Source organism: Tigriopus californicus, chromosome 10 (genome assembly GCF_007210705.1).
Source record: "Tigriopus californicus strain San Diego chromosome 10, Tcal_SD_v2.1, whole genome shotgun sequence".
Taxonomy (NCBI): Eukaryota; Metazoa; Arthropoda; class Copepoda; order Harpacticoida; family Harpacticidae; genus Tigriopus; species Tigriopus californicus.
Genome location: NC_081449.1, coordinates 6,447,959 through 6,466,732, shown reverse-complemented (window position 1 = coordinate 6,466,732; position 18,774 = coordinate 6,447,959). Strand labels below are relative to the sequence as shown.

At 41.8% G+C, this 18,774-nt stretch overlaps 2 protein-coding genes across 3 annotated transcripts in view; both read left to right on the top strand.

Annotated features, from left to right (window-relative positions):
* The window catches only part of LOC131889400 (band 7 protein AGAP004871-like), a 44,234-nt gene that overhangs the window by 9,801 nt on the left and 15,659 nt on the right, over nt 1-18,774 (top strand). The window lies entirely within an intron of this gene.
* On the top strand, nt 2,686-9,339 carry LOC131889396 (uncharacterized). Of its 2 annotated transcripts, XM_059238487.1 has the most exons (8): nt 2,686-3,587; nt 3,661-3,804; nt 3,881-5,328; nt 5,393-5,624; nt 5,691-5,855; nt 5,920-6,599; nt 6,667-6,921; nt 6,991-9,339. In XM_059238487.1, exons 1-8 carry the CDS (start codon nt 3,563-3,565, stop codon nt 9,094-9,096), a joined length of 5,055 nt encoding a protein of 1,684 aa, XP_059094470.1. In that variant the 5' UTR covers nt 2,686-3,562; the 3' UTR covers nt 9,097-9,339. The 2 variants fall into 2 exon arrangements, with proteins under 2 accessions (XP_059094470.1, XP_059094469.1); XM_059238486.1 differs by lacking the exon at nt 2,686-3,587 and having other exon boundaries at nt 3,604-3,804.

The following is an 18,774-nucleotide window of genomic DNA, read 5'->3' as shown; positions in this document are numbered from 1 at the left end:
TGGACACTTTTGTCCACTTGGTGTCCAAAAGTCACGCTAATTCTCAAAATTGCCCACCCTGATTGGAAGGTATGATTTTTACCAAAGTGAGCGAGCAGTTTGCTCGAGGCCAGACATCTCCATGCACTGTGAGGACAATGATGAAAGGTACTCAGACAAGTAAAAAGTTGCGTTAAAACGGTTTCATTCTTCCGAACTAAGCCACGCTTCTAATGCATTATAATCACAAGAAGCTTTTGAGACACTGTAATAGAGGTCTTCATGTAAGCATGATTAGGAATTGAGTTGGTTACCATTTTACAAACAACATATATCTACCAAGCACTGTGGTATAGAAGCTACTCTTTCTTAACATGAGCCGTCTAGTTGCAGTATTCTTATCCAGAATACTAGCTCCAAACAACGCTCACTCTTTATACTCACCAATGGTGATTTGAGTGATATCCACAATAAACAATAAACAATAAACTCACACTTGGCACGTGGCAAGATAGACGTCATTTTGAAGCCAAAATTAATGTTCGAGTTTAGTTGTCATAAATTTCAATGAAAATGCATCGGCCCAACCTTCTCTCTTAAAAGTGTAAGATATTTTTTCTAGGATGGTGCTCCTGCTTAAGTACTTCACAATCCTTCTTTCTTACTCACGACTGAATTTTTCAATCTCACGATTCATTCTCGTTCGCTAACGAGAATCTTCCAATGTAAATAATGAAAGAGGCAGGTATGGTTAAACAGAAAGCATGAACATTTTTTCCTTGTTCTACCTTGCATCATGTACGACGTGAATAATGAACTATCATTCAAGATCCAGGTGTCCTCTTGGATTCCCACGAAATTCATGAGCCAAAATGAATTGAATATGATTCCATTCATACAGGGCCGCTAAAAATAAATCGTTCACATTTATTTGATCACTTGTTTGCCTTAAAACTTTGCCATAGTAGTGTCATGAGGTCTCTACTTGATTTAGTCGAATACAAACATTCCTTTAATGTAGGGGTCGACAAATCGTAGTCCCCGAGATCCAGTATTTTGTGGGTCTCGGCACTGTCAGGGGAGGATTTTGAATATGGTCCACAAACACGTCAGCAGTTTTTCATTTTTTAAACCATTGGCTCGCAAAGGAGTCATTGAGGGTGTTTTGTACCTAATAATTCTGAGCGGATATGCACTGGCCTTTATAGATCCGCCAGATCTCGGTTTGTAACAAAAAGGAGGTCGATACTGACCTCAAACAGACTAAATCTCTGAATAACCTACGAATAGAGCCTATCAGGAATAGAAAGTAGGAATGATGATGATATTCCTTTAATGCTGTGATTGTGGAATATTACGTTTCAAGCACAATAATCGTTCCGATTTTTCTGATCTATTAATCATTAAAAAACACTTCTACGTTTTATTGAAGGCGTCTCTGTCCGTCGAGAAAGGATGCTGTTCATGCTAAAATCAATTTTAGAGTTTGTGCGTACTTGAGACCCCATTACAGAAAATCTTAATATTTTATTTCTGTGACTGCCATGAAAGCAAATCTCTGAGAAGAGCATGTTTTGAATGTAGCATGATGTTTCAACACAAGTGCATTGTATACATTTATTTATGCTTTGATGGTTAGCCTTACATTTCTTATTTTTTTTTTATTTGTGAAGTTTTGTCCGATGAAGATTGTCTCAAAGGATGTGAAATTGTAAGGTTGGGGGGCGGGGGGAGGGGTGTTATCGGCTTTTCTAACCGCTTCTCGGAATGTAATCCCTAATACTATTAAAATGGACTTCATTGTTCGAACTAGTTTGGATTCTTGAGGACTTGAAGNAAGGATGTGAAATTGTAAGGTTGGGGGGCGGGGGGAGGGGTGTTATCGGCTTTTCTAACCGCTTCTCGGAATGTAATCCCTAATACTATTAAAATGGAAGGTTATACTTCGTATATTTATTACCTTTCAATATTTACATGATATTTGGTCTATCAACGAATTTGAGTTGGCAGACCGAGCTAGTCCTTGAATGTAGGGTTGATCTGGAATGCTACTCGAAAAAATGTCAAAGTCTGACTTGAAAGATGCAACCGGATCAACAAGGCCTACGTATTCCCTGCAAATATTAGAAGGAAGTAAATTAAACAATGAAGGAGCCCGAGAAAGAAGAGAAGTGGACTTCATTGTTCGAACTAGTTTGGATTCTTGAGGGCTTGAAGATGCTCTCAAAACGCACATTAAGCCTCTACGGTCACTAGAATTGACCCGCAATCCTGGGTTGGAACAAAGCTCATGGATGCTTTTGATAACGTTCAGTATTAGATACCTTTTATACCTTCCCTGCACACTGTACAGTCCCAACTTTTTTAGCCTACCTTAAAACGAGAGCGCTCTCATTCCTGTGATGTTTCTAGTGAAACATTTTTGGAAAGAGAATATGACGTTCTCTTCTATTCAAGTTTTAACCTCTTATAGGCATCAACAGTTTTCAATTCACATACCGCTCGTTGCTCAAAAGAACTGAAACTGAACCTTGCAAAGCCCCCCTTCTCGTCTGTTAAGGTAAATGAGGCACTTTTATCGATATTTGGCGAACATAACGAAACAATACAGACGGTGGAAAACCTACTCGAAGTTAATGAATTCAAGCGCCTTATAGAGTAGTAGAAAACAAAGGCAAAGAAGACCAACAGATCTAAACAGGGACAATTTTCAGATTTCTGTCGAGAACGGGTTTATTTGGCCTGATTTCTAGAACAGTACAACTGCAGAGGAATATGTCAAACCCCTCAAGTCTAGCCTGACAAACGAGTGTTCAGATGGCATGATAGATCGGACTTAAGGGTTCCTAATAGCCCTATAAGTTTGGGCTTCTATGACTAAGTCCACCATTTTATCACGAGCACTATCTTGCTTGGAGAAAAAGGCAAAATCAAGTGAGTTCAGCTCCATCTAAGCCTTCATTTTCATTCCTCAACTAGTCAGCTCCCACCCACCCAGCCAACCAACCGCCATTTTATCTTAAATTGTCGTCAGTCTTAGTGGGAGTGGTAATACATGTTCTTTTGGTTTGGGTGTGAGTTTTGACTCGGAAGAGACCGACCAAACTGGTGCTTGTTTTCTGGTGGAAAATGACCCTAAAATCTAATCTATGTGTGCCATCTACGACAAAAATGGATGCATAAACTAAGTGCTTGTACACATATTGTACACAGCACCAGCAAGCGAGTCTCCCATGGCCGCAATACACTCAGGTCAAAGACATTAGCATATGCCTCACAAATCTACGAGGCATATAAATGCAAACTATGTGCATGGGCACTTGCGTCCTAACAATGAGCATAAGGGATTGAACACTGAAGACCAGAGCAAACCAAGAAAGGTTTCGTCCTCTTCTCCTGACGACTGTTTTGAAAGGGACGTTCTGAACAACCATGGCAACCAAGTCAAGTTTCTTTGGCTACTCAAGACAATACTGATCTATGAGATCCTTCGCTTTCAACTGGCACACACACTCACGCTCCAGGGAGACATCCGAAGGGAGAAAGTTGGCCAAAATTTAGAGGGGACTTCTCGATCATCAGAATGGAGCGTCTCACATTTATACTTTGTAAGTAGATATGCATTATTTTGAATTAAGACTGTCATGGTTAAACTTGGACGCCCTGCAATCTCGAATGCAGTTCTGGGTGGGATATTCGTGTGCCAAGGATACGTGGACAAATGCTATTGTCCGGGAGATACGGATTTCAATTTTGATATGGAACGGAAAATGTGGGAATTGAGGACTGAAGCCACGAAGGACTTTGAAGTGGTCTTTAAGCCTAGTAAGTTGCCCCTGAAACGAATTCATGTACGATCTGGAACCTTCCTTTCAATTGGGCGGTGGTTGATTAATTACAGGACCACAGAAGGAAGGTGTGCCTGAGATCTCAATTCTGAAGAAAATGTTCCCTCAATTGACCTTGAAGGAACTTAATGAAATGACCTTGGAGGGCTTCAATAAGTACCGAGACGATGCCAAAGACCGAGAATCCGAAAGAAAGAAAAACATGAACCAACACTCCCACTCCGGAGACAAATCAAAAGAGAACACGCCAGAAAAGAAACCAGAAAGAGAAGGGACAATTGAGGGAGATTCCCGAAAAGATGGAAAGCCAAACCCGTCTGAAAATGGAGGTAATATGACAGATTCAACAGGTCAGGGTAAAAACATGACGTCACCCACAAACACCGACAAGCAGGACCAAGAGGGATCGCCCAACAAGGTCCCAGAAAAAGAGCGAGAGAATGATGGAAGTTCCCAAAAGACCAGGAAGAAAAGACAAACCAACGGAAAGGAAAGTGATCAACCTCCTCGCCCTCCATCAGATGATCCACGAGAAGGAGATTCCCGTCCCACGAATCAAACTGATCGTCCTCGAAATGAAACTGGAGCAAATGATCAAAAGCCGAAGCCTAAAGAAGGCGGGAATGGTCTCAATGGAACAGATGATGCTCGTGAGCCACCAAAAGGAAGTGACAACAACCAAACCCGTCCCGGGAACAATTCTACCGACGATCTTAAGCCCATGGAGGGTCAAAAACCACCTGGGGACACAAACTCGAGACCGGATGGCAGCCATCCTCAACCAGAGGGTGATGGAACGAGGCCAAAAGAAGATAGAACTGAGCCCAAACCAGGGGAGGGCAAACCTGAAGATAAAGGAGAGCCACACGAAAAAAACAAAACTGATACCGGCCAAAATAAACCCACGACTGTTGTTGAAAATGAATCAAGAAGTAATACATCTAACCCTAATAGTAATAGAACACAATCTGGTGGTCAACCCCCACGTGAAAGCTCGAAACCAGATAATGGGACCAAGAACCCCAACACAGACAGTGGTGCCACAAGGCCAAAACCATCCGATGGTTCAACTCCAAACCCCACCAAACCAGACGAATCAAAACCAAAGCCCAATGAAATTGGTGGTGTCAACCAAAAGCCAGCGAAACCCAATGAACCACAACCCAAGCTTAATGAAACTGGGGGTGGCAACCAAAGACCAGCGACACCTGAGGACAGCCAGCCATCGAAAGGCAGCGACAATGCGGGAAATGAACAAGGCTCTGACAAAGAAAGGCCTAGGCCCAAGCCCAAGCCTATGAAGAAAGATTCGGCTAAGCCTATTGCCCCCATTGGAGTTACTCCCGTGTCTGGTTCTTTAAAGCGAGCTCAGGCCTGTTCATGCCCAGCGAAAGCCAAAATTATGAAGGAGCTTACGTTTGACCAAGTAGACCCTGATCCAATGCTGGAGGACACCACCAGTGAAGCATTTGCCAAGTTTAAAAGTGAACAAGAAACCATCGTAAGCTCTTGAGGTCTGATCATCCATCTGGCTATTTTCCTTCCAAATACATCTATCTTTGCAGTTGAATGAGGCTTTAGGTAAAAATGGCGTTTTAAAGGCCAAAGGATTTGCCGGGATCAACATCCTCTCGGTCAGTATTGGACCACAACCCGATGTTTCATCCCGGAGGAAACGAGAGACCAACGCCGTGACGGCACAAACTCAATCTGAATGCACTGGATCCTGCGATCCCAATGATCTTGACACGGCTGTAAATGGGACGAGTGGAGTGAGTTCCACTGATCCCGCCACGGGTAAATCCGCTCAAACACTTTGAAGCAGTCATGATGGCTTATGAGTATTTTTTTCTTATGCCCTAGCTGCGAGTCCTTGTTCCAAAACTAGCTTGACCGCCATGACCAATCCGCCTCCTAGTCATTTGGTCAGTACTCTTGCCAATGACGCCATGATCGACTCTTCGTTCTACCTTCATTTGACTTGCAGTCGCTCTGGGTCCGATGAGTACCGCCAATACCAAGAAACAGGTGCCATTCCCAGTCTGGAACACTGGGCAGTGTATAGCTCTAAGTATGACATACTACATTTTAGCTCCATTGACGGATGACAGTCTGGATAATAAAGTGGGCGTGCTTTGTAATGATGGAGCCTTCGCGGAAAGGGCTTGGCCCGATGAGACCAATTGTCAGGTTGTGGAAACGTGTGCCAACATTCCCAGTCCTCCAAACGCTTCGTTACTGCTTCCCCCAGGGTCCAATGAAATTGCTGGAGGAAGTTCATTATTTTACGTTTGTTCTGATCCAGAGGCTCTTTTGAACGATGGGAGTGGGTTGAATAACTTCGAAATAAAGTGTGAGGGAACCCAGCTCAAAGTGAACCGCAATGGTTCCATGGTGGATTTTGATCCAACCACTCACTTTCCCACTTGTTTGAGCCAATGCAAAACGCTCTTCATTGGCAACAAACAATATGCGCCGCGTGTTCAAAATGGCACCACTCCCGTGATTCGTGCGGGCGAGACACTCCCATTTGATTGCCCAAATGGCATGTATGTCGAGAACATGGCGTATAATGTATCGAGTGTAGATGGAAATTGCCAGGCCGATGGCAAATTCCAAATTGAAACTCGGAAATGTTTCCTGATTCCCTGCACCCAAGAGGATATTGATGACGTTCCACCGGGGGACAATAACGGAGATATGGTAACCACGGCCACGGGTGAAATAATGCCTGCCGAGTCCATCTTTTTCAAGTGCTCCGATCCGTTGAAGGTATTTGTGCTGAAGTGCTTATGTTTGGTCAATTTGTGGAACACTTTTGAGACCGCTTTGTTTGTAGGTACCGAGCAACGGAAGGGAAGAAATCGAGGCCTTGTGTATGAAGGGTGGCAATTTCTCCGTCACCAATTGGCCTACAGCACCCTATTGTCTACGAACTTGTTCCAACTTTCCCAATATCACCAAAATGGCCGTCGTGGACAGATCTCCGGTGTTAGAAGGCAGAACTGTTGAGTACAAGTGTAGAAACGCAAAAAAGATCCCTGCCACTGGACAAAAAGTTCTGGTTCCTTGTGAGGCGGACGGCAAGTTCCAGGTAACTGTTGATCTTTTTCTGCTTCCATTTGGCTTGGCCTGGACTGATGTGTTTTTGAATGACTTGCAGTATGAAGATGCCGGGTTTCCACTCACAAATTATCCGGACTGTGTCACGGGCTGCGTTGTGTTCCCGACCATTGAGCACTTCAAGCCCAAGATACGATTGCCATTATTGCCTGGAGCATCGGTGGAGTACGAATGTGAACGTAATGGATTTGTTCCTCACACTGACACGAACTTGGTCATGGAGTGTCAAGGCAATGGCACATTCACCCCGACCACTGCGATCCCTCAATGTGTTCCAGTTGAGACTTGTCGTCAAAAGGATTACCCTACACATCCAAATTACATCGTTTTTGATAACACCACTGTCAGCTATAGACAGAATCAATTTCTTCAAATGGTTTGTGCCAATGATGACCTCGTGACCGAGTCCCAGAACTTCTCTAGCGTCACTTTCGGTATCAAGTGTACCAAAAATGCCACTACTAACGAGTTTAAGTTTGAAGAAAACGTCCAATGGCCGCGTTGCATTCCGAAGAAATGCATTAAAGTCATGGCCAAACATCACAATCTTACCAACACGTGTCAATGTGGCTTTGACGAATGCTCCGAGTACATCTACAACACTATTCCAAACCAATGTCCCGAAGTGCCCACAGGTCCATTCTGCAGTCTGGAGCCGTATCATGATTGGTCCGGGGAAATAGCGGAACTGTTTCAAGGTGATGCTCCAACTGAAGTTCCAACAGCCTCCGAGCTGACCCAATTGGCTGTTATGGAAACAGAACTAGACATGACTATCGCTGAGATTGAAGCCATTCTCACTGCCGAACCCAATACCACCACCCCGGCCAGACGAAAACGAAGCAATGTACCTTTAATATGCTCCGAGTTGCAGGCCAAGGTTGTCAAAATCCAGGACATGTTGGCCATTGGAGTCACCAACAAGGTGTTCCCCATCTCCGAGGTGATCCTACAATGTAGTTTTCTTCGACGATCAACGGTGACCAAAGAGGATTGCGACGACGAGAAAGTGGATCTTACTGGTTCGTTGACCACCCTGAAAGCCAAGGTGCAAGAGAGTAAGACAACCATTGAGGAACTGATTGAAGATAACAAGGCTGCTGAGATCCTATGGGCGGAGGCTGTGGCTGAGGCTAATGCTAAGGCTGCCAATGAAACACAACATCGGTTGGAGGAAGCCAAGACCTATAACGGTATTAGCGTGAGTTCCAACTCAACGACTAACAACACAGAAGAAACACCTCAAAAGATGGACGAACAAAAGCAAATGAATGCAACTGATGCAACCGATGAAACCGTTATCACAAACATCGGCGGAACAGGGAACAGTGAGGAAGCCAAGAACAAAACGAATAATGGCAATAACAATGGTAACAACATGAAAACTCGGAAAAAACGAGCGGCCTTCATCAAGACACTAATTCGCCAGAAACGTGGGCTTATGTTCAGGTGTAACACTTCCATGGTGTATGGTATCTCCTTTAAAGATATGCATCACCCCGAAGGCATCATGGCCGATCGATGCTGTTGTCCCAATTTTCAAGGCGAGTTCTTCAAGTGCATGGCCACCATTGATTCACCATGGAACAACGTGCTCTCATCGGTTCGAAGCGCATTCTTCAAGGAAAAGTATAAGATGGTGGAACAGGAGATTCGGTTCCTGATCAAGAGCACTAATTACTCCGAAATTGCCATGAGTGGGCAGATGGGAAACTTTTCCTTCATTGGCCTAAACAACACTGGGAACAAGATTGGAGCCGTGTTTCATGTCGTTCTGAAATGGCCTCATTGGGACAACCACGTGCGAATTGAGAACTCGTTCCTCAAAGCCGCCGAGATGTATGCCAAACAAACCGAGGATGAGGAGCACATCCTGGGAAAAATGGTCCAAGGAAAATTTGAAAGGAATCTTTACGTTTTGGAGTCGGGCAAGAAAGGCATTGAGTGCGTTAGGTCACCTTTTCCTGATCCACCAGGCTTTGATGCCAAGAATGGAACCAATTCTCTGACCAGTGAGGTCTCCAAAGAGGACGAGAACGGGTGGCTGGTATTCGTGATGGTACCTCTGGCCATTATTTGCTTCTTGGGTATTCTCATTCATTTAGTGTTCAAGAGCAAAGCTTGCCTGATAAGATATTGGGTTTGATTTTGATTCCTCTGTGACTGTGATCCATAAGTTGAATATTTTAACACGAAAGTGAAGACTTCACAAGCAATAGGTGGACAAGTAATGAACTAAAATAAATTAGAGCGCCAATGAGATAAAGTCAGATTGATATACCTATATGGTGCCCTAGTTTAAGCGAATCCAAACGCAGACGACAGATGGCTTGTAAGTTGCTTTAGCGAAAATATGGGAGAAATATATTCGAAGTATTTTATTCATAAATGTGCTATTTCTGCCTTTTTGAAAGTAATGTCTACCGTTGTGAGAATGATTTACTACGTTTGATTACAAGATACATGGGCGAGTATGGTAAAATTAGAACTCCTTTTCTATTTGTCACAATATTTTTTCGGTCTAAGGCTAACCATATGGTGAAGACGGTTTCCTTAATTCACGTGGTTATATAAGAGTTGGAGCAAGCTGAGTATGTTTACACTGAGAGCGCACTTTATGTACATAGTTACTTACTAATCGAACGAGTTCATTGAACTACTAGTTTCGATAACCCTCTTTACAATTCAGCTTTTACAGCAACTTTCTGAGAGTTAAGCGTTATAAATTGTTGTTGCAACCAAAACTAACAAAACGACCATGAGAGCGCATATTCTTCAATATTATGAACAAGAAATACTTCAATAACTTGTCATTTTCGAATATCGCTTTTTATCTGAATGTGAGGACATCGAATCTGATAATCTTGTCCCAGTTGTTTTTTGCCTTGTAGGCATTGCCAAGGAGTCGTTCCATATTTATTTCCAAACTCTTTGAGCTTGAGCTAAAGGCCTGCTGCTGGCTGTTGGGCATGCGGTTGTTCAAGTGTGCTGGTACTTTAAAATATTGATGACATTCCATTCGTATCCTCATCTGGTTTTGAATGCAAGGATATTCAGAGCCATCCACAATTGTAATGGATTGTGTTCGAAACTACAATGACGTTTCTGGCTCAAAGAACACGTTTAACGATCGTGAAGTGCAACGAGGGGAACCTGTGAAATAGTTATTGGGCCGTTGGAAACAAAACGGCAAGGTCAGTCAGCCCTTGGCCTTGGGAGGTACCTTGACATGTTATCGATATACTGTACTGTATCGTTGAGAATACCCTCAACCATGTTTGGTCATAAATGCATGGACCCTGGTTTAAAGATTTAGGTGGCATTGCGACGACATAATTGAGATCCTTCATGATAAACGCTCCAATCCAACGTGTAACAGGTAATAAAACTTTCATGGCTTATCGATTTTATTATCTACAAAGAAAGCCGGATCATGTGGTAAGCTGAGAGCTCGTCTATATTTAGCACTGAGAACTAGACTGGTTGAAATCAAAAATGCCCTGGGCCTCTTAAAACACAATCTGACATATTGATTTCATGAAAGAAGGCGAGTATTTTATCGCATGTGATCAATAGACGGTTTCCAGTGGCGTCATCAATTTCAGAAGCTATCGCCATCTACCGTTGAAAGAACTGCTTTCTTGAAAAGTGCCTTGTTTAAAAAATCAAATTTGGCACTATTTTGGACGAAATTGATACTGATTTCTATATTTATTGTGGTCAAGGAGTTCCAAAGCTAACTTTTTTTTTTCTTCTCGTTACAGCATGTTTTCTTTGACTGGAGAAGTTAGACGGGTGAAAAAGAGAGCTGCTTGCCTTTGTTTAGCCGTTGTCTCTTTGGATTTGAGACTAAAGCTTTGTGTAATGCTCAGATTGATTGTAAGACTGCAGGGCAATAGTATCGAGGTAAAACATCCTCTGCATCAAGATCATCCATGGTTTTGCTTCTCTTGAAAACGTGAATTGTTCAGTATTCATCAATTTGATTTTTTAACCAACTTGAGCACAGGGTGCGAGGTTGTAACAGGAAAAAAATGCCAAGGTGAAGGTTAAGTAAACACGACGAATGGTCTGGGTATAACTCAAAATGAATAATCGCCAGGTTGTATACGTAACACTTACTTTATTAGTTAATGGAGTGGCATTTACAATTAGCAGGTCCAACCACTTTTTTTTGTGAAAGATCCACAATGCGAGAGAAGGAGTTGAATTGAATGAAAGCAGGGCATAGATGAGACCTTGACAATATAACAAACGTGAGGTTGGTGGTGCAAACATACAGTATTGAAATATGACTGGAGCAATGAACTCTCTTCTCAGCTCTGTATACTAGATACATGTAGGTATCCACTTTTGCCGTTCATAGTATTGGATACCTAAAACATTAACAGAAAACCTGCTTCCTGACTGATTCTCCGATCCAATGAGCTTGCCGAACCAAAACACCCTTTCCGAGTTCGTGTCCATGGGAAACAGTACTCTCAAATGATTCTTTCTCGAAATTAAATGAATATAGAACTAAGATGTTCAGTTTTTATTTTAGTAGGCAACAATCTGGCCTCATGTGCTTTCGAAGTTGATTCCTGGAATCGAGACTAGTATTGTTATCCATGGATCAGACATTGGCATTGACGTCTATTTGCTGTAAAGTCTGATACGATAATACGGCGGTCACTATGAAAAATCAAAATTGTTAAACTAACTCCAAACCTGCTTGGCAACAAAAGCCATCGGGCAAAACAAACATTGACAGACTTCCAGCCTAAATGAACGGAGAAAGGCATACCTAGAATTTGATGGAATGCTAAAGGTGCGTAAATCCCGCTGTCAGGTGGTTTCAAGACAACTTTACGAATTCACATAACGATGACAATGAAAAGACGCAAATTCATCGAATAATCTCAATAGGGGCCTTTCAAATCATCAAAGGGAGTTCCCACAAGGGACCCTACAATTGTTTCCTCAAGTTCAGCCAATTGACTTGAACTGAATGGATAAACAAAGAAACGTTTCCCATCATCACTCTCTTGTCACATTCAACAAATACATAAACGCATGAATTACATCTTTTTTTTTTACACGTGGCACATCCAATACACCATATTAGTCCCTCCGTGACCTTGGGATCCCTTAACTAGGGTATGGTCCTGTCACTTTAAAACATTGAAATTAAGTTTAAAAAACGTGCTTCCTCAACTGTTATGAAGTTCTAATTATTGCTTCTCTCTTTGGCCTTGGTTTATGAGTTCAGTTGTGTTCTGTCCCGCCGCTAGCCACATGATGAGTGGATAATCCGTCAATTGGGAAATTGTGCCTTGTTCCCATCGACGCCGTGGTTCCTTAAGAGAAGGAAGGCTGGAACGTGCGTACATTTTAAATGAGCTAACCTTCACCATCTAGTCTGCCGTCATAAATATTAGAAAAACGGCTCTCGTTCACGATTAGATTCAGTTGAAAACCACACCGACACGGCCGAGGAAAGCTGGAGATTAGTCTGTCATTTTCCAATGCGTTCATTGATTTCGGAGAAGAACTACCAATGTCCACCACGTGGGACCTAGGTGCCTCTTGAATATTTGCTACGCAATCTCGTGACAAGGATAAAGAGCATACTTTTTTGACATATCACTCCGACTCTTCGATTCCATCTAGCCATGAGTCGTTCGGCCAGTACCGAGCCTATCATAAACGATAGTATGCAAGTGATCCAAATGGATGAGAACGTTTCACGGAGACCTTCCAAGCAATATGGAGGTACGGTGCCTTGGCCGCCAACTGGGGGTGAGTTTAGGACTTATCTTCAAATAGCTATTTCTCACCTGTCACTTCCAAAACCCAGTTTTCAACTATCTTTTATGGCTTTAAATAATATATTATATAATTTATAAACGTACATCTTTAAGCGCCGATTGTGCGTAAAAAATGGGTAAGTCCCTGTAACTTCATTTCCTCTGATTACGTTAAGACAAAGTACTCTAAATCCACCCATTTGCAGAAAGAGTATAATTCAAGTCAGATTCTTTTCTTCTTCGTTGCATATTAGACAATGGATTCTCTCCAGACGATGAATTTCACCCCGTTCCCATCCAACATAATAATTATGGCAAGTTTAATCAAATACGCACGGAATATCTTATTCCCTCTTCACCCAACTCACCAGAGTCACTGTGTTGTCAATGTCAGCTGAGCCATGAAGTCCATGGCTCAGTTAAGCAAAGATTTCTAGACACTGGATGTCGGACGACCGACTACTCGGCTGGTAAAACAGTACAATGGATGGTCTCCTGGGAATTGATTACAAACCGGTTTATTGTACTGTTTAGCCAACTGAGTGGTCGGTCGTCCGACATCTAGCGTCAAGAAATGTATGAGTTAAGGCATGTAGTCCGTCAGGGCTGGAGAAAAAAGCTTTTTTGAAACCTCGCTAGAAGACGTTTAAGAGTTGCTCTTAGTCGGTTGCTTGATTGGGAAGGAAGCGTTGATTTAGCACCCTCTCAGCCAGCTTGCGTCTTATTAGGAGGTAACGCTTTGCTCGGACGCCTTTTAATAAGATCTTTATTGCGAGTTTTAGTTCAAGGTTTTGTAGAGCTTTCCTCTCCAGGCCTGACGACCTCCATGGCTTAGAGCCCAATCACTTCGTAGTAAACATCTGTGAATGGTTGTATGGGTCCATTCAACATCTGCCCTGTGTCTTTCTTTAGAAACAAGCACGATTGATGTTTTATGCATATATGAAAGGCTAAATGATTTTAAACTGAAAAGAGTTAATGATTAATTTCGACTGTCTTCAGGAGCAAACGCATGCAGTCTAGTGGACAACTTCAGTCGTAAATTGAGAGGCTCAAAAAGAATGATATTACTTGACAATCATGTTCTTGAACCAGTTGTAACTGAAGCAATTAAAACCCATATATCTATTATATCAATATTCAAATCAAAGACACAATTCGTTTCTAGCATTTTGATAAGAACAATTAAGGAGATAATTGACCAATGATTTACCCAAAAGCTTCACTAAGTTTTTATTTTTGGGTCCAGATGGTTCACTAAAAACACTCAAATTTGGAAAAAGGCAAAATGTTTTACGCAAAAAAAAAAAATTGCAAACAGGGCCAACCTAAATCAGGGCCCAAAAAAGTTAAGTCATGTTTTTGGGTGCAAGAAATATATATTTGCTAAGAAAGTGTAGAAAAGCTTTTGGTTAACCATGGTATACACTTTTTATAAGCTAAAGAGAATAATCTCATACGTCAGCCATCACAAAGGGCTTTGGGTTGATTTATAGCTTGATGATACTTGTAATAAAAATCAAAATCAAATCATGATTGATTTTGAGTGAATCCTTTATACCCTTGCACGCCTGACCTTTCCAGTTTGGCCTTTTATTTTACTAATGTAGCTCTGAATTGTTAGGTTGAATCAATACGCATTTTCCACACTCAACTGATAACATTAACTTTGTTAATAACTGCTCAACTATGCCTCTAAGACAAGAAGATATTCGATCTGAAAATTAAAACTGGTTAGTAGATCCATATTGTTATTGAATCTACCGATATCAGAAATATGAATTCTTTCTTGCTTGTGACATTGTAGTATCGGCTAAAAAAGATCTGAAAAGTAAAAAAAGACTACGTTAAGTATGCAAGGATGTGCTTCAATCTTATGAAAAGCGACAAATACATAATTGGTCATAAAATGGTTCCATTTTGATGATATGCATCCCAATCCAACGATGTTATTGCACTCTCAATGAAATGTAATCTCTCTTTGTGGACATCCTCACTGCCACTGTTAATAGAATCCTTAACAATTCAAAATGATAATAAAAAACATATCTCATTAAGCTTTAAATTCATATACGGTATTGTCTGATCCACCAACGAATAAGTCCAACTCCTGAATGCAGGGTTGGTCAGGAATATCTGTCAAGAACTTGTCCAAGTCTGACTTAAATCCCAATCAAAGCTATACTCCCAGCTTGGAACACTTTGTTTTGGGTGGGTTGGGAAATCTGTTATTTGACCTCGGGCTCTCTAGTAGAAGAGTACAAGCATGAAAAATAACCCCTGACGGGCGCAGCCTCGAATATCCAAGAAGCCAAATTCTATAACAAAGGAAGATAATCGGAACCAGTTTTAAGTGACAATGCGTGCTCTAATCCTGCCGACAAGTTTTTTCAAAACGAGGCGTAATGTCATGTTGATTCTTGCACCAGTGGCTTCTTTCTTGCTGTTTCGTTTGAATTTGGAACAATTCAAGAAGTATATTCAAATATTGATGGAAAGTCCAAGTAAATCCCCCCAATTCAAAAATGAATTTCAGGTGAGGCCATTTTGGATTGGTCAAGATTGACGTGATTGGTCAAGTAAATGTAAATACTTAGCGCTGCGTTTTTAAGAAAATTGCCCAAAACACTATAAAATTTGGCTTCTTCGATCTTCGAGGCTGCGCCCGTCAGGGGTCGCTATTCATGTCTACTAGAGAGCCCTAGTTTGACCCAACCAAAAGTTAGCCAAAGTGCTAGACCAACAAACTGCTTGGACAACTTGCTCAAACCGGTTTAATGCAATGTGATAATAGAGAGCGTTTGCATGGCAAAAGCTGGATTCTTCGTTGATCAGCTTATCCCTCTCGTCTCACCATTGAGACGACTGCCACAGTGGTTCAAAAGCCTTTTTGAATTCCAACAAAAATATCCAAGCAAATCTTGTTAGCTAATAGCCATATGCGCGATAAATTTGAGCCAGACTTCAATAAATCAAGCACGTCAAAATAACTTCTTATGGTTTTTGTAAGGAAGAAGACTGTTGAGATGGATATGCGTATTTCTCTCCATACCTGATAAGCTTTTTTGACCACCGTGGTGAGACGGGTGAGACGAGACGAGAGGAGACGACCGTGTCCAAGAATCCAGCTAAAGAGTTGCGTAAGGGTTTTCCATTCAGAATTTGTAAATACTGTCAATGATTCAGATTGGCACCAGAGATGTTCGGATTACCTTCGCTGCGTATATTACTTAAAGGGGTTAAAACATTTCCAGACGCCATTAGAGCTATTTTTGATTGTGACCTCATTGCTGTAATCAACGTACTGTGGGATCCATGCATGAGATGGATCCAAATGAAGCCACGTCTAGAAGTTTTCATTTCCAATCTTTCACGACGTCTCATTTGGTACATAACGTGATAATTGGGAGACATAAATAGATCCTTGCCAGTCCTTGAGTTTGCTTCTTCCGCCATTCATTGATGACACAAACAAAAATGTGATGACGTAGAACCCGACGAAAGACACTGTTTCTTCGCTGTCATTTTCTAATTTCTGCACCTTTTCCATATCTTGTTCTACGCCTGCTTGTAGCAATCTTCAGATTTCACATTATGGAAGTGAGAAACGTGTCTTTTACCTTGACAGTTCACTCGGATCTTTGGCGGATCCTTTTGAGTATAACTTGTCGATCCTTCAAAACTTTTTCAGGACGAGGAACATCTGTAGATGAGCGTACTTTCATCATGCAATGAGCAGATTGTGTCTGAACTACTCTGTTGCAACAGAGAAAGTAACAATGACAAGGCATCTGTTTATTTGTAAGTGAAACCCTAACCTGCTTGCTGAAGATCAGAGACGGACTCAAATCTATGGGTAGAACAAACCTGGGACGAATTTGCCTTTGGTCCAATTTGGAACATCGCGTGACCTTGGATGTTTTAGCGGCTAGTAATGAAAACGAGACAAATTTGCCGACGGATCGCATTTAAAAAAAGGAATTGGAACAACCTAAAATTAGGCCCAGTGAGATCTAAGTAAACAATAAGGACATGTAATGGAACAGGAGAGGCTTAGTTCTCCATTGAGGAGAAACGGGGAAATTTCCCTTACATTCCAGACATGCATTTGACGAAACTCAGGAATTTTGAGTGCACCCAAAGCAATGACGTAGTTTTGTTGCTTTTTACCAAAAGACAAAGATCACCAACCTTTTCCTTCACTTTTAATTCAATTAGTATAGATGTATCTCATTACATCATTTGCTCAGATCGAATCTAAACGGCCGTGTTTTTATTTCGAATTTGACCTTTTAGATTTTGCTTTCATTTTGAAGCTCGAAGCTTGGCTAATCTTTGACTGCGAAAAAAGTACCAAAACAATCAAATATCAAGGGAGGCGTTTCCACCGGTCGTCTTTTCATATTCTAGCCTTTGTTATGAAATCTGAGATCAAATTTAGTCTGCGAAAAAGTGAATAAAAGGCCAAAGTAGCTCAAAGTCCGCCTTGGCTCTTTATTTTTACGTTTCTTTATGACAGCACCACTTATTTCCCATGACCTAATCCTTGCTCTGACATTAAAAACCTGTTTCGGAAATCATGCTGATCCGACTATCGCTCAAGCCTCGCCCCTTTCCAAATCCCGGTCTTAAAAGATTGAAGCTCTCGATGGCACTAAAGTGAGAGGTCTCAAGAAAGCTCAAGACTGAATAAGACATGATCTGGGGGGGGGGGGGGGGGGGGGGGGGGGGGGGGTTGAACGCCCAGGATCTACCGTTCGTATCTACACTCTAAACGAAAGTTCGTTTCTCTCTGAATGATTTTGATTCAGAAAAATGAGCAAATCAAAGTAAGATTCCAAAGGCCATTTTAATACTCTGGCGATGGTTGAAGGATATGGATGGCTTTTGATGAAATAGTGTGACGTATTTTCATCACATTTTTTTTTAATCTAAGCCTCTATGCATTGACGGGATACTTTCTACATCCTAAAAATGAATCAGCGTGGTCTTAATGAAGAGTAAAAGAGCTCGATTGAAATTGAAATTAGATCTGAAAAACCTAACACAATATATGACATATGCTTCCACCATAAGGGGGGGAGACGTGGTGTAATGGTTAGCGCAGTTTCCTTATATGAGAGAGAGGTCCCCGGTTCGAATCTCCTCCCCGATCTTTCTCAAGGAAACTTTTAGACGCTGCCTATCGGAAAAAGTATAAGGACGATGTGATGGCTGGCTTCGCTGGCCGGGCGAGGCTCATCCCTCCGACCCTAGCACCCAAAATATATAAATACAAAAATAAGATATGAATATTTATTAGTTATGTGTATGACTTATTATCCTGAATGCGTGCGAGGGGCTCAAACTTTCGTGCCAGGGTATGCTGCATGGATGTACATACTGTTGAAGAGATTCTCAGAGTCAAGAACCCGCACCCACTCACTCATTCACTCACTCACTTACTCACTCTCTCAGGTGAGCTTTGAGCACTCGAGATGTTACAACTGATATACTGTCCGACATACATCAATGGGTGAGCGGGAACAAATAAGTCAGTTCGAGTGAAATTCTTGTCCAAGAAAGATTGATTCTTGTCAGACTACTGTACTCTTTGTTCATCTAAGAGTGTGGCAAAGTAGTGTACATACGTGTCCATACATAGTACACCTTGTGGGAAGGACCACTTTGCCGCTGCTTTTCGGCTCTCCCTCTCGACGAGGTCCACGGATGACAAATAATGAGTCTGGACCGTTTGTCCCCCGAACAATCCAGATTATCGAGCAATGGACAGAATGTGCCTGAACCAACTCCTCCGACTAAGCCGTCTTATAAATTGTTTCGAGGTAAATCATTCGGGCCCTTATCTAAAATAGAGGTTAATCCAATTTGTTCCAAATCATGAGGAAGAGGCATATAGCATGTCAAAACGCGCTCATTAATGCAATACTCCTTGAATACATACATTTGTGAATGGAACCGGGAACGACGATTAGGAAAGGCCTTGTCAGTATGACAATGGTTGATGCTTGTTGGGAATTAATATGGTCCTTTGT